Raw genomic sequence first — 15952 nt, forward strand, 5'->3', positions numbered from 1 at the left:
TTCACTAGGCCATGCTGCTTCCCTGATTTGTATAAAGCTGTAGATGTCACTGAGTTTATGGTTGTCGCGATCACTTATCGTTCAAAGATGACAAGCATATATCTAGAAGTGAAATGATAAATTTTGTGCAGGTGTTCGTTGTAAAAATGTCCACTCCCAATTGAGTAGAAAATGGTAGTTTCCTTTTCAGTTGGCTGGGAAGAACCCATACGTTACAGATGTGCTGTAGAAGGGACCGCTCCCCAAGTTGATGTTTCTCCCTCGGCCATGTAATTCTGCATTAAAGATCTTGGTTGCTGAGGGTGAACCATTAATAGTGAATTAATTTTTTGTGCCATTTACTTGGTGACTTAGAATATTCATTGTGCACTGTTTTGTTGCAGAGTCTTCTTTACAACATTAGTTCATCTTGACTGATGCCCTTGACAGTTGAATATAAATAGAAAATGGAGATAGGTGACAAGGATAGATTAGCAATTCTGTTTCTAAATGAAACAGAGACACCATTGAGATAAATCACTCACTAAAAAGCCTGGAGGATGCCAATTAGAGGAATTACAACAAAACCATTTTTGTATGTCTGTTTGCTTTTTGTGGGTTGAGAGCTGTGAAACTGCTTTCATAGCTGCCAAGATCATTTTTCTCAAAGCTTATTATTTATAGTCTATTTTACTTTCTATATCTCATCTTACATGAAAATTGTGTGTATCATTCTGATGAAATATGAGAATAACTCACTGTGTGACAGGAACTCTTAAAATTAATGTACAAGATTTCGTTTGTAAAAAAAAAAAAATGTGATCCCCCCCACCCCTTGGACTTTTGGAGGGTTGACCAATATCTAATCAGCCGTAATAATAACAACAATATCATATGTGGTCTCTGTACCACACGAGCTCACAGTCTAACTAGGAAGGCGAATAGATATTGAATCCCCGTTTTTAGATGAAATAACTGGGGCCCAGAGAAGTTAAGTGCCTTGTATACGGTCACCCAGAAGGCAAATGGCAGAACCTGGATTAGAACTCAGGCCCGCTGACTCGTAGGCCCCTGCTCTTTCCACTAGGCAACAGTGCTCCTTTGATTTGATTATCTTACAATCATAATGTTAGAAGCTACTTTGAGGGATGTTCTTAAGGCATTCACCATAGATGGGCACTTTTCCGTGTATACCCCTCTAGGTAAGATGGTTCCACAGTCCATTTGCCTAACCACATCCCTTATTTTTCCTCAAATATTCAGGGAGAAAAGCAAATGACTTGCACTTTTTTCTAAAACAGTACATTGTTCTGCACACAGCCCTCATTAAATACTATTGATGGATTAATTGTGGTATTTGTTAAGCACTGACTAAGTGGCAAGCACTGAACTATGTGCTGAGGTAAACAGAATACAAGCAGAACTGAACAGTCCCTGTCCCATATGGGATCTCACAGGCTAAGGGTGAGGGAAAAACCCATTTTACAGATGAAGAAACTGGGGTCCAGAGAAGTCGGGGACTTGCCCAAGGTCACAGAGCAGGAAAGTAGTGAAGTTGGAATTAGAACCCATGTCCTTTGATTCCCAGGCCCATGCTCTTATTGATTCATTGTCCTGTTTTTTGTTTTTTGTTTTTTTTGTGTGTGTGTGTTCACCAATCAAACAAACCTGGCAGTCCAGGGAACTTGCGTCTAATCTTAGTCCTGCCACCTACCTGCTGTAAACTCTAGATCATAAGTTCGTTGTGGACAGGGCATGAGTCTACCAACACTGTTATATTGTACTTCCCCAAGTGCTTAGTACAGTACTCTGCTCACGATAAGTGCTCGATAAATGCCACTGATTGTTGTGTGACCCTGGCCAAATCACCTATAAGCCGTCCATGACTAAACTCATCTCCCCACCCTATTTTCCCTTCTGTGTCACGGTTGCACTTGGGTCTGTACCCCCAGTTAAGTAACCTCCCCAAAGTCACACAGTGGGAAGTGTCAGAGGAGAGACCTGTGCTCTTTTCACTAAGTTTCTCAAAGTTCGGTTGGAAAACTCCCTCCTCCAGTAGGCGCCTAGTACAGTGCTTGGCGTATACAGTAGGGACTTAACAGATGCCGTGATTAATCGACTGTGCTGCAGGGAAGTACAGGGTGAAAGAACGAGGTTTAAAAAGAGCAAACCACATGGGACGGATTCAGGTTGGAGGTGCGGGGGGATCGTGGGAAGAAAGAGGGTGGCTTTGAGGTTCAGGGCAGGGATGAGGTTTCCTTGGGGGGATGAGTGTGGAAATGGGGAGAGGGTGGGAGCCGGCCAGCTGCTGGGATGGGCTTTTGAGAGGGCAGAGTGAAGAACAATCAATTGAAAGGTTTAACTGAGCAGCAAGCCCCCTCTGAAAATCCAGATACTTTCGGCTAAACGTATAATCTTTTCATTACTTAACATCCAAGTTAGAAAAATCCTATAAACTTTCTAATACCCTGTTTTTTGAACGGTCCGTTTCTTCCCGATGTCAAACGTATCTGGCCACCCAGCTTGACCTGGCTCGTATTCCTCCGTCTGCCACTGAAGAATGTTTTCTCTTGCCAGCCCCCGGGAGATGGATAGCCCGACCTTACTAAATCGTTCTCAAATTTCTCTTCTCCAGACTAAATAATCCCCATTTCTTTAACTCCGCCGCAGCGCTTCCCATTTCCTCCAGCTTCAGGCATCCGTGACCCTCTGCAAAGAGCCCTGCTCCGCAAAGAGCTAACATTTTTCATTAGCTCGATGTGCAGTCGAGGTCGGGGACACCTGGCAGTAGAAAGGCTCTCGCTAGTGCCAAGAATAAAGTGACAGTGGCCTACATCCTGAGTCCTAATTCAGCATCCTGACTCTCCTTTTTCGTTTATCACACACATTGCCATTCCTATTTACATCTGTGCTATTTGTAGTTCCTCCCAAAGTGTTCTACCCACCATCAATCCTTCCTTCTTTCTCTACTGATGATTTCTCCCGTTCCGTATGACTTTTCCCGGGTAATCTGTCTGACACCCACCTGACAACTCAGGAGTTTGGAGAGCCCAGTGTCTCTTGCGTCAACCAGGTTATTGATGATGAAAATGCAAACTAAGTCCAGGACAGCGTGACGCTGTCTTTGATTTTGGCTGATTGGGTTGATTATGTCTCTTTCCCTTCCCCCTTGCTCCCTTTCCTTCTCTTCCCCACTCCTGGGATCCTGTTGAGTTTTCATTTCCAAAGCCTCAGGGAACCTAGTGGAACAATATGCTTCCAAGATGAGTTTTGAAGTACTTTGGTCTTTGAGCTTTGTATTTACAGGGATTCATAGTCGTATATTTTCAAGTGAAGAAATGTATGATGCTGTGAATTCTTTTTCAGGAAGGATGATTAGCGATATTATTTGCCTTGGGAAGAAAGTAATTTCTTAACGAGATGAATGTATTTTGCAAACATTCCCCATGCTCTTCATTAGGTGCCCTGTACTTTGGAGCTGTTCAGCCTATTTTAATTGGTAATCCTGCAGTTAAGCTTTGGGAATGGAGCATTTCTGCTTTACAAACTTATATATCCAAATTGCTCTTGATTAACATTTATCCAGGTATACCTAATGTTTGAATATTCCAATGAGTGATGTCATGTGGCCTGTGGGATCACCAACCAGCCTTTCAACTTCATCCCTGTGATACCATTTTTTGAAATAGTATCATTTCAACTCATCAGTGCTGTGTATTGAGTGCTGTGCCCAGAGCACTGTACTAAGCGCTTGAGAGAGTTCACCAGAAGAAAAACACATTTCCTCCAAATAGGAGTTAACAATTTACTGGAGGAATGGTGCCGTGTCTTTTCTTCCCTAGCTTGGCGAAAATGTTAGAGCAGACTGTGAGCTCCCCTCTAGACTGTCAGCTCACTGTGGTCAGGGAATGTGTCTGATGTTATATTGTATTTTGGTGTTATATTGTACTTTCCCAAGTGCTTAGTTCAGTGCTTTGCATGTAGTAAGCACTTAATAAATGTGATTGAAGGAATGACTGCGTACAGTGATGGCACCACTTTTTGAGTTGTACTTTCTCTTATAGTTTCCCCTTTTGGAAAATGGGGAGTTCAGTACCTGTTCACTTCTCCCCTTAGACTTGGAGCTCCATGGAGGACGTAATTACCTTGTACCTTCCCCAGCATTTAGTACTGTGCTTGGCACATAATAAGTGTTTAACTTACTATTACTATTATTACCATTACTTGTTGCTATTATAATTGTTATTATTATTATTATCATTATTAGAAGAGTAGTAAGCATTCAATGCTAATGAATGATTGAATTATTTTGCATGCAAGGAACTCAGATACTAGGATTATAATTCATTCATTCATTGTCATATTTATTGAGCGCTTACTGTGTGCAGAGAACTGTACTAAGTGCTTGGGAAGTACAAGTTGGCAACATATAGAGATGGTCCCTACCCAACAGCGGGCTCACAGTCTAGAAGGGGGAGACAGGCAACAAAACAAAACATATTAACAAAATAAAATAAATAGAATAAATATGTACAAGTAAAATAGAGTAATAAATATGTACAAACATATATACGTATATACAGGTGCTGTGGGGAGGGGAAGGAGGTAAAGTGGGGGAATGGGGAGGGGGAGGAGGGGGAGAGGAAGGAGGGGGCTCAGTCTGGGAAGGCCTTCTGGAGGAGGTGAGCTCTCAGTAGGGCCTTGAAGGGAAAATAATATTTTTCCTTCAAATGTTAAATAGTAATAACATTATAATAATAATGATGACATTTGTTAAGCACTTACTATGTGCAAATCACTGTTCTAAGTGCTGGGGAGGATACAAGGTGATCAGGTGGTCCCACGGGGGGGCTCACAGTCTTAATCCCCATTTAAGACAGATGAGGTAACTGAGGCACAGAGAAATTGTGACTTGCCCAGTGTCACCCAGCTGACAAGTGGCAGAGCCGGATTTGAACCCATGACCTCTGACTCCCAAGCCCAGGCTCTTTCCACTGAGCCATGCTGCTTCTCAGAAGCAGTACACTAGTACAGATGTACTAAGCAGAAGCTTCTGAGAAGAAGCTTGTGAGGAACAGCATGGCTTAGTGAATAGAGCATGGGCTTGGGAATCAGAAAGAACCTAGGTTCTGATCCTGGCTCTGCCACGTACCTGCTGAGTGATCTTGGGCAAGCCACTTAGCTTCTCTGTGCCTCAGTTGCCTCATCTGTAAAAAAAAAAAAAAAAAATGGGGACTAAGGATATGAGCCCAGTGTGGGACTGTGTCCAACCTGATTAACTTGTATCCATCCCAGCACTTAGCATGGCACATAGTAAGTGCTGAACAAGTACCATTATTATTATTATTATTATTTTGTGGTGTTACTCCCTAGAGCCAAGAGTTTCTGGGAGACCAAGTCTCCTCCCTCGGGTTATCATCTTCATCGGTGGTACTTGTTGAGTGCGTACTGTGTGCCAAGAGAACAGTGTACTAAGCGCTTGGGAGGGTACAACAGAGTTGGTAATCATGTTCCCTGCCTACAACGAGCTCCCTGTCTAGAGGGGGAGACAGATGTGTTCCCAGAGTGGTAGCAAAAATGAACATCCTTCTGTTTTTTGAATTTTCTGGGAAAACAGCCAAAACTGTAGAAAATACTAGAACTGTGAATCACTTTGGTCTGGAATTGATGCTGTAGGTGACTCGGATAATTACCGGGACTGTCGTTGCCACAGTGGGACTTGGAACAGATAATCAGAACCAGGAGGCTATTTCCAGCATCTTTTGATTCCTCCTTGCTCATTCATTCAATCGTATTTATTGAGCGCTTACTTTGTGCAAAGTACTGAACTCTGCGCTCGGCAGAGTACAACATAACAATCGGGCCACTTTCCACAAATGGTAAAGCATCAGCTATCATAAATTCATTCATTCAATCGTATTTATTGAGCGCTTACTGCATGCAGAGCACTGTACTAAGCGATAAATGGATTTGGGGCATCCTGAATTTATGAAGTCCAACCCAGTCTGGTAAGTATACTCATTTTCTTGTGGAATTCCCTAGTTTTAATCTGAAACTGTTTATTCTCCCCTCTTTCAGTTGTCTACGAACACAGATCAAGGTTAGAAAAATCCTTACAGAAGGAAAGACTTGAACACAAAAAAGCTAAAGAAGGTGAAGTATTTTTCATTCCGTTATATTTTTGCAATTCCGTATTTACAAACCGTTCAGATATTTTCTCCTGTTTTGCCTAGGATAGGCCACCAAAAAGTATATAATTTCTGAAATGCATTTGTGGTGTTTGTATTGAGGTGTGCTATTATATATGTATATAATTGTGTGCTTATGAATGCGATGGAATGAATGAATATCTGTGTTGTATAAAATTTGGGTTGATGCCAATGTTGAGCTTCTGTGTGCAAGTCAATTAATGGTATTTATTGAGCGCTTATTGTGTGCAGAGAAACTGTACTAAGTGCTTGGGAAAGTTTAACATAAGAGTTGAAAGACATGTTTCAGTGCTCTGCACACAGAAGCAGCGTGGCTCAGTGGAAAGAGCCCGGGCTTTGGAGTCAGAGGTCATGGGTTCAAATCCCGGTTCCGCCAACTGTCAGCTGTGTGACTTTGGGCAAGTCACTTAACTTCTCTGTGCCTCAGTTACCTCATCTGTAAAATGGGGATTAAAACTGTGAACCCCCCGTGGGACAACCTGATCACCTTGTAGCCTCCCCAGCGCTTAGAATAGTGCTTTGCATCATCATCAATCGTATTTATTGAGCGTTTACTGTGTGCAGAGCACTGTACTAAGTGCTCTACTTTGCACATAGTAAGCGCTTAACAAATACCATCATTATTATTATTAATAAATAAAATGGAATGAAATACGCTTGAATGAATTTGTTCTGTTCCTTTGTAACTATAGTTGTTCAGGGTCATTTGAGTACTCAATTGGGGAAGTACTGTACATATGTGGATGGGTGGGTGTTTAATCAAGCGCTTAGTATGCTGCTTTGCACACAGTAGGCCCTCAATAAATAGACTGAATGAATGGTGAGTGTTACATCTGCTCTTTGGCTCCAAGTTGTCATCAGTGACTTTGAGAAGCTATCCATAGGTGGTCTCTAAAGTACAGCTGGCATTCCCTTACACAGTGATTGTTGTAACTAACCTTTGCTTTGTGGCTTCAGCCTTTGCTGTAGCTCACACTTAAATTATGCATCTTCAACTTTTCCGCAGCACTATTACTATGAGGCTTTTTAAAATGTAAAATTTTACATGTCCCAAAGCAAGAAATAATAAAAGTTTCCACCACATTTTTTGGAGAAAAGTTCTTTTGAATTCAGCCACTGTACTGAAGTAATGATTAATTTAGTTGGTCTGGTAAAAATGTACAAAGTGCAAAAAAAGTTAGGTTTTTGACAACTCTTGGTCCCCTGCCAATAAATCATGGTCCTCGTTTTATGGTGCCACGTAGTGGATAATAATAACACCTAAAAAGCAGGAAAACGGTTTGATAACCCAATTTGGAATTTTCCCTCCAAATCTGGAACGATTTTACGGTGCCATCTAGTGATTCCTCCAGAATGTAAAAAATCATGCAGTGCTGAGGCTGGTTTTTCATTTTTTCCTCTTGTGAAAGTCAAGTCACCAAGGAAATTACAGGACCCATTTTGTGGTAATTGTGCTTTTCTTGTTTCTTAGAGGTTTGAAGAAAGGGAGGAAAATGGTCTCAGAACATGCTTTGCATTCAGTAGCCCACTGGCTGGATAAATCTTCCCGAGATGTCTCTAATTTCCTTTCCTCCTTAGTGTTCACTGGGGAACTTTCCTAGCTATGCTTTAAGAGGTGCTTAAGGATCATTTTTGTTTTAATGAATAGTTGGAGCTTGTTAAATTGAAGAAAGTGTACTTGGTCCTTACAGATTTCCGTGTTCTTTCCTAATATGTTTCCTCTAGATTTTCTGGTTTATAAATTAGAAGCACAAGAAACTCTAAATAAAGGAAGGGTAAGTTGGTTGTATTTTGGTGTCATTTCAGTGAAAGAATCAGTCGTCCAGATAAACTGAAAATGAGCAGACACAGTCCCTGCCCATCCGTATCAAATACAAATTCCTCCCCATTGGCTTTAAAGCAGTCCATCACCTTGCCCCCTCCTACCACACCTCACTTCTCACTCTCTGCAGCCCAGCCCACATACTTTGCTGCTCTGGTGCCAACCTTCTCACTATGCCTCCATCTCACCGCTGATCCCTGGCCTTCCTGCCTCTGGCCTGGAACACCCTCCCTCCTCAAATCCGCCAGACAATTACTCCCCCCACCTTCAAAGCCCTATTGAAGGCACATCTCCTCCAGGAGGTCTTCCCAGACTAAGCCCCACTTTTCCTCACCTCCCACTCCCTCCTGCATCGCCCTGACTTGCTCCATTTGCTCTTCCCCCATCTCCCAGCCCCACAGCACTTCAGTATATATCTGTAATTTTATTTATTTGTATTGATGTCTGTCTCTCCCCCCAGACTGTGAGCTCGTTGTGGGCAGGGAATGTCACCGTTCAGTGTTGTATGGTACTTTCCCAAGCACTTAGTACAGTGCTTTGCATGTAGAAGCGCTTAATAGATTCGAATGAATGAATGAATACAGGAGTAGCAGACCCAAATTGGAAGAGAGAGTTAGATAGTAATGACTTAAAATTAGACAAATTTCATAACCTCCCGAAGCAGTTAGCAGCCAGGCCCAAGCATTGAAGTGTCCAAGTTTTCCCGGTATTCTATATTGAATGAAAAGTTGGTTTCTCGTGTATTTTTCCCAGATACTGGGAAGTAGAGCAGGAAGCAGCATGGTTTATTGGAAAGAACACAGCTCCGGAAGTCAGAGGACTTGGGTGCAAATTTCGCCTCTACCACTTTGTCTTTGTAACCTTGGGCAAGTCACTTTTTGCCTCAGTTTCCTAATCTAAAGTAGACATTCTATACTCTTCTCCTTCCTGCTTAAACTGTGATCTTCCTGTGGGGCAGGGACTGCCTGTATCAACCTGTCCATCTTGTATCTGCCCCGAAGCTTAGCGCAGTGGTTGGCACACAGTTAGCTGCTTAACAAGTACTCTTCTCCTCCTCCCCTTGCTTCTCCCCTTCCTTTTATTTGTGGTATTTGTTAAGGTCTTAATATGTGCCAGACATTATACTAAGCTCTGAGGTAGATACAAGCTAATCAGATTGGACAGAGTCCATGTCCCACATGGTTCTCAGTCTTAATCCCTGTTTTACAGATGTTAACTGTTGCACGGAGAAGTGAAGTGACTTGCTTAAGGTTACCTAGCAGACAAGTGGTGGAGCTGGTATTAGAACCCAGGTCCTTCTGACTCCCTGTACCATGCTTTATCCATTAGGCCAAGCTGCTTCCCCCAACTCTTTCTTCTCCTCTTCAGTCTCCTTTTCTCTTTGTCATCCTCCACTTTATTTTGCTTTTTGTTATTTCATCTTCCTTCTCCTCCTCCTCTCTCCCCTCTCTTCCTCCTCTCTTCCCTCTCCTCCTCCTCCTCCTAGCTTTCCTCTCCTCCTCCTCCTCTTTTCCCTCTCCTCCTCTCTTCCCTCCTCCTCTTCTCTTCCCTCTCCTCCTCCTCCCTTCCCTCTCCTCCTCCTTTCTTCCCTCTCATCCTCTCTTCCCTCTCCTTCTCCTCCTCTTCTCTTCCCTCTCCTTCTCCTCTTCTCTTCCCTCTCCTTCTCTTCTTCTCTTCCCTCTCCTTCTCCTCCTCTTCTCTTCCCTCTCCTCCTCCTCTTCTCTTCCCTCTCCTTCTCCTCCTCTTCTCTTCCCTCTCCTCTTCCCTCTCCTCCTCCTCTCCTCTTCCCTCTCCTCCTCCTCTTCTCTTCCCTCTCCTCCTCCTCTTCTCTTCCCTCTCCTCCTCCTCTTCTCTTCCCTCTCCTCTTCCTCCTCCTCTCTTCCCTCTCCTTCTCCTCCTCCTCTCTTCCCTCTCCTTCTCCTCCTCCTCTCTTCCCTCTCCTCCTCCTCCTCCTCTCTTCCCTCTCCTCCTCCTCTCTTCCCTCTCCTCCTCCTCCTCTCTTCCCTCTCCTTCTTCTCCTTTTCTCTTCCCTCTCCTTCTCCTCCTCTTCTCTTCCCTCTCCTTCTCCTCCTCTTCTCTTCCCTCTCCTTCTCCTCCTCTTCTCTTCTCTCTCCTCCTCCTCTTCTCTTCTCTCTCCTCCTCCTCTTCTCTTCCCTCGCCTCTTCCTCTTCTCTTCCCTCCTCCTCTTTTCTTCCCTCTCCTCCTCCTCTTCTCTTCCCTCTCCTCTTCCCTCTCCTCCTCCTCTTCTCTTCCCTCTCCTCCTCCTCTTCTCTTCCCTCTCCTCCTCCTCTTCTCTTCCCTCTCCTTCTCCTCCTCCTCTCTTCTCGCTCCTTCTCCTCGTCCTCTCTTCCCTCTCCTTCTCCTCCTCCTCTCTTCCCTCTCCTCCTCCTCCTCCTCTCTTCCCTCTCCTCCTCCTCCTCTCTTCCCTCTCCTCCTCCTCCTTCTCTCTTCCCTCTCCTCCTTCTCCTCCTCTCTTCCCTCTCCTCCTCCTCCTCCTCCTCTCTTCCCTCTCCTCCTCCTCCTTCTCTCTTCCCTCTCCTCCTCCTCTCTTCCCTCTCCTCCTCCTCCTCCTCTCTTCCCTTTCCTCCTCCTCCTTCTCCTCTCTTCCCTCTCCTCCTCCTCATTCTCTCTTCCCTCTCCTCCTCCTCTCTTCCCTCTCCTCCTCCTCTCTTCCCTCTCCTCATCTTCTTTCTCATCGTCTTTCTCATCATCTTTTGCCTTCTCTTCCTCCTGATGCTGGTATGACATGACAGGAATCTCACTTCTCTCCCGGCAGCTACAGTCATTGCAGTCTCAGACTTCACTCCCTATAGCCTAAGACTAGTATCAGGGAAAATTCAAGATAAGTGCACCACCCCCACCCCCCAGAAAATCTTCAGACTTGTCAGGTCAAATCAGTCTTTCAGTAGTTACCTATTGAATGCCTAAGGTAAACACGTACCAATTATCCGTGGTAATAACTAGTCATTCCTTCAATTAGAATTAATAATAGAAAGATCTTTGTAGTTTAGAAGAATTAGGTTAGTAAACACATTTCTTATCCTAAATGGTCCCCATCCACTCAGTTACTCCTTACCATTTATTTCCCAATTGTATTTCCTCACTCTTTGTTAGAGAGGCTGTGTGACTAATGATATAAATTCCTTACTGGAAAATTGTAATTATAGGAGGAAACCATGAGATTTTTAATTCAAGTAATATGTCAAACGTGAAAATCAAGGCCAGCGCTAAGACACAAGATTTAGGGGATGGGGAAAAGAAAGTTAGGATTGGTTACAAATGTCCTTCGATTTGGTGTTTGACATCCTATTATTTTGGTATACTGCAAACTGAAATAAAAATAGAATTCCAGAACCACTCTTTTCAAATGCTGAATCCAGTTTAGCTTCTGAAAGTGAAAGTTTTAGGCTGAGTTTAGAATTAGAATGCATTTCATTCCTCCCAGGTTAACCATTTTCTTTGAATTTTACAGCAAGATTCCAATAGCAGATATAGTGCATTGAATGTACAGCATCAAATGTTGAAAGTGAGTATTAAGAAAAAAAGCCTTTTGAAAAACCTTCCAAAAATTTGATTGTTCTTTGTGAATGAAGTATTGAATTAGCTGTAACTTCATAAAATTAATTGTACCACACTGTTAGGAGATTAAAGAAATGTTATGGAAGATTGATTAGCATGGAAATCTAACATAAAATTTAAAAGTGATAGAAAATGTTGCATGGCTAGAATTCCTAGTCATCATTTTGACACAATATATGCATTTCTCTATTTGTTTTATAAATTAAACTGTCTAATGTAATTATTTGTACTGCTCTCTTCTGGGACTTTTTCAGTGGTGGCTAATTGTACGTTTCCTATCTAGTATGTAGAAAAGGAGTTTGTTTACAGATTCTCCTTCCATGTTAAAAATGTCAGAAGTAGGATCTAGCACTTCTCTGAAGTCAACAGAAATGAAAATTCCTTTCACAGAATGCCATTTTTCAAGGCATGAAAATGACCATTCCGCCCACTGAGTCCTTAGTGTTTTCTGTCTATGATATGTGATATGTAAGCAGTGCCTTTTAGTCTTGTATTCTTGTGTGACCTTCGGCAAGTCACTTAACTTTGTACCCCAGTTTCCTCATCTGTAAAATGGGAATCCAGTACTTGCTCTCCCGCCTACTTAGACTGAGAGACCCTTGTGGGACAGAGAGTGTCCAACCTGATTACCTCGTGTCTACCCCAGCATTCAGGACAGTGGTTAGCACATAGTAAGTCGTTAACAAATATCAATCAATTGTATTTATTGACCTCTTCCTAGGTGAAGAACACTGCCCTTAAGAGCTTGGGAGAGTACAGTATAACAGAGTTGACAGACATGTTGGTTCCCTGCCCACAATGAGCTCACAGTATAGAGGAGTAATGCCATAAAACACCATTAAAATAAATGAACCCATCTCTGGTATGCCCAGAAATGCTTCATGACAAAAAGTTGAGAGTGTAAATCTGAGAATAAATAGCAGTGGAGAACAGTGGCAGAGGGTTAGTATGAGCGATCTGCACTGACATTAAGAGGGATGGGAGAAGCAAAGCTTCATACTTGGCTTATTTTACTTTGTCTTGTTGTTTTGCTCTCTTCCCACCCCATCTTACCCTCAGAGGGGAGTCACGTTTGCAGAAAATGATGCCAAACTCCACCCTGTTGCTGCTATAGAACTAACTGCCCTTCACCCAATTTGGCATTTTCAGAGTCAACATGAAGAACTGAAGAAACAGCACAGCAACCTAGAGGAGGAACATCGCAAACAAGGCGATGATTTCACGAGAACATTTAGTGATCATAAGCAGAGATACTTACAGTTCCAGCAAGAGAAAGAACAGGAGCTGTCCAAAATTAAAGGTATTTCAAGTTCTCTGTCCACCCACTTTCTACAAAGACATGCCTCGTAATGGTACTTTAAACACTTCTCCAGTAAACTCTTCGTTTAGTGTGGCGACATTGACATTCAGCATACAATTTTGTATTGGACAGCTTGCCTCGTCTTCAGCATTCGACCTCACTGTTGGGTTTAGTCAGTCTCATTCCCAATCCTTAATGACCTTTGTTTATTGATATGGTCATTGATTTTTTTTCTCTCAATCATCACATCATCGATAAATGGCTCTCTGAATGTTGGGTCTGAACCAGTCATGTAAGTTGCTTCCATTTTCTAACTAGCCCGACTCCTGAGGCAGGCTAGCTGAGAACAGAGGTCAGTGGGGGTCAGTGACAGTGGCTTTAATAATAATAATAATAACTTATTTGTGAAGCAATTAGTATCTACTAAGTTCTGGGGTAGAGACAAGGTAATCAAGTCAGACACAGTCCCTGTCCCACAAGGGACTCAAAGGCTAAGTAGGAGGGAGAAAATGGATTGAATTTTACGGATGAGGAATCTGAGGCCCAAAGAAGTGAATGCCTTGTCTAAGAGAAGGAACATGGCCTAGTGGAAAAAGTACAGGCCTGGGAATCAGAGGACTTGGGTTCTAATCCCTTGCTCCGCCACTTTTCTGCTCTGTTACTTCAACAAGTCCCTTGGCTTTCCTTTTGACCGAAGGCTTGTTACAGGCAGGGATCATATCTAATTTCATTGTTTTATACTTTCCCAAGCTCTTAGTACAGTGCTGTGCACAAAGTAAGTGCTCAATAAATATGATTAATTCTCTGGGGCACAGTTACCTCATCTGTAAAATGGGGGTTAAGACTGTTAGCCTTAAAATTGTGCCCAAACTGATATCTTGTATCTACCCTAGTACTTAGTACGGACTGTATAATATAGAATGGCTTAGTGGATAGAGGTGTTTAATCCCCATTTTGTTTGGGCATGTCACTTTGTTTCTCTGGACCTCAATTACCTCGTCTGTAAAATGGGGATTAAGATTGTGAGCCCTGTGTTGGACAGGACTGTGTCCAACCTGACTAACTTGTATCTACCCCAGCACTTAGAACAGTGCTTGGCACATGGTAAGCACTTAACAAGAACTATTATTATTATACTCTTTGTGGGCAGGGATCACATCTGCCGACTTTATTGTATTTTCACTAATGGTTAGGTGTAGTGCTCTGCACACAATAAGTGCCCAATAAATACCATTGATTGAGGGACTGATTGACAGAATAGGGCTCAGAATATGCATTTGTTGTATTAATTTTGATACTATAACTTTTCAGCTGTAAATCTTAAATACCTAAAGCCTCACTTTGTGTAACTTCTTTTAAAAAATTAGAAACGGTGTACAATTTGCGAGAAGAGAATAGACAGCTGAGAAAAGCCCATCAGGATATTCATACCCAGCTTCAAGATGTGAAGGTAACTTTTCCATTAAGTGAAAAAGCAGTTCAATACATCCTACTGGCATTTTTGGTATTCCACTGGACGTCTTTGTAACTATACTCTGATGCAGTGACTCTGACACCCGCTCTGGTTTTCATAACTGCAGTTTGATTATCTGCAAATCTTTGAAAGATTTCTAAATATACTCAAGAGATGTGAGGAGTAAAAATTAATTTAAAGAGCGGCACAAAAAGTCCTCTAAAATGATAGTCTGGTCACTACTTGAGTGTGGATGTTTGAGGGAAATGGAAGAATGAAGGTATTATTCAGGTATCTGTTGTACCCTACACTTTATCTTTCACTTTCTATTTATTTTCTAGGAAACCTAGTAAAATTTCCCAACTGACTTAATTAGTGGTCTGTTTCAGGAAATTATCTTAGCCTTACTGAAGGCCGCATCTCAGAACCAGGATTAAAGGAACATCCATTATGCTGTTCTTCTTTATTTGCAGAGAGAAACAGTCCTCGTATATTCTTATTTTTTCCAAATAGCTTTGAATATTGATGCTGTGGTGATCATAGGCACATAACAGTCCACTGCCACTGGGACAAAACATCTTTTTGCTGGGAGGGAACATTCATTTTCTTGGTTCCGGAGTTCAGGAATGGAAATTAAACTTTGTATTGCTCCTACAACTTTTTCAAGAATTTTGAAAACATTCTTCTCGACCTAGGGTGTTCTCCACTTATGATTTGGTAACTTAGAGACTTTGACTTAAAGATTTTTAAAAAGGAGCTGCAGATTAGAGGCCTGTTGATGGAGCTGTTTTCCGGCAGATCTGATATCGTGCAAACAGCCTAGTGGTACGACTCAAGCCAAACGCACCCTCTCTGCACGCTGTTGGTCCGCGTGTAGCCATAACATTTATTAAGCACTTAATGTGTGCAGAGCACTGTACTAAGCACTGGGATAGATGTACTAAATGCGTACTGTGTGCAGAGCACTGTACTAAGCACTGGGATAGAGTGCGCAGGTGGAAATGAAGCACGGTCTCTGTCCCTTGCGGGGCTCACGATCTTCATTAAGACTCGAGCACGTGGGAGCCAGGCCACACGATCCAGGAGATATTTGCTTCGGACTGTAAAGCTGAACTTGTAAACTTCTTTTTTATGTAGCAACAGCATAAGAATTTACTCTCCGAGCATGACCAACTTGTAGTGACTTTGGAAGAGCACAAGAGCGCATTAGCTGCTGCACAGGTTAGAAGGGTGGCAGCTCTCGTTTGTGCTTTTTAATATTATGAACTGCTCTTGTGCATGCGACCCTTTGCAAGTCAATCTCTTGCCGGTACGTTTCTTGGACTAAGGTGACATCCTTCTCACAAAACCTGCATGCTTGATGGGGTGCGGCTAATGGAATGAAAAGAGAATAAAGCTAACCATTTCTCGTGACTTCCTTAAGGTCTTTGCGCCAAGATGACAAATTCTAAGTAATGATGGGAAGCATTATCTTACTGGGCGGAAATGGAATCCCTCTTCTGTTAATGCTGTAGACCTTCCAGTAACCCAGGTGAAAATTTATGGGAGTCCTGCGTATCCCTGAGGTGTTGCAAGTGTGATGGGCATTCTGCATTTTTTTTTCCCCCACG

The 15952-nt window shown here is 42.6% G+C and overlaps 1 protein-coding gene across 6 annotated transcripts in view; it reads left to right on the forward strand.

Moving 5' to 3' along the window:
• Nucleotides 1-15952, forward strand: part of GOLIM4 (golgi integral membrane protein 4) — a 102717-nt gene that overhangs the window by 46234 nt on the left and 40531 nt on the right. For 3 of the 6 annotated variants that reach the window (XM_038756183.1, XM_038756266.1, XM_038756416.1), the window contains exons 2-7: nt 6058-6132; nt 7914-7963; nt 11483-11536; nt 12739-12889; nt 14257-14339; nt 15480-15563. In XM_038756183.1, the coding sequence (XP_038612111.1) occupies nt 6058-6132; nt 7914-7963; nt 11483-11536; nt 12739-12889; nt 14257-14339; nt 15480-15563 (497 nt within the window). The remainder of the gene's footprint in view (nt 1-6057; nt 6133-7913; nt 7964-11482; nt 11537-12738; nt 12890-14256; nt 14340-15479; nt 15564-15952) is intronic. The other 3 variants (XM_038756344.1, XM_038756575.1, XM_038756495.1) reach the window with 1 other exon arrangement.

Source organism: Tachyglossus aculeatus, chromosome 1 (genome assembly GCF_015852505.1).
Source record: "Tachyglossus aculeatus isolate mTacAcu1 chromosome 1, mTacAcu1.pri, whole genome shotgun sequence".
Classification (NCBI taxonomy): domain Eukaryota; kingdom Metazoa; phylum Chordata; class Mammalia; order Monotremata; family Tachyglossidae; genus Tachyglossus; species Tachyglossus aculeatus.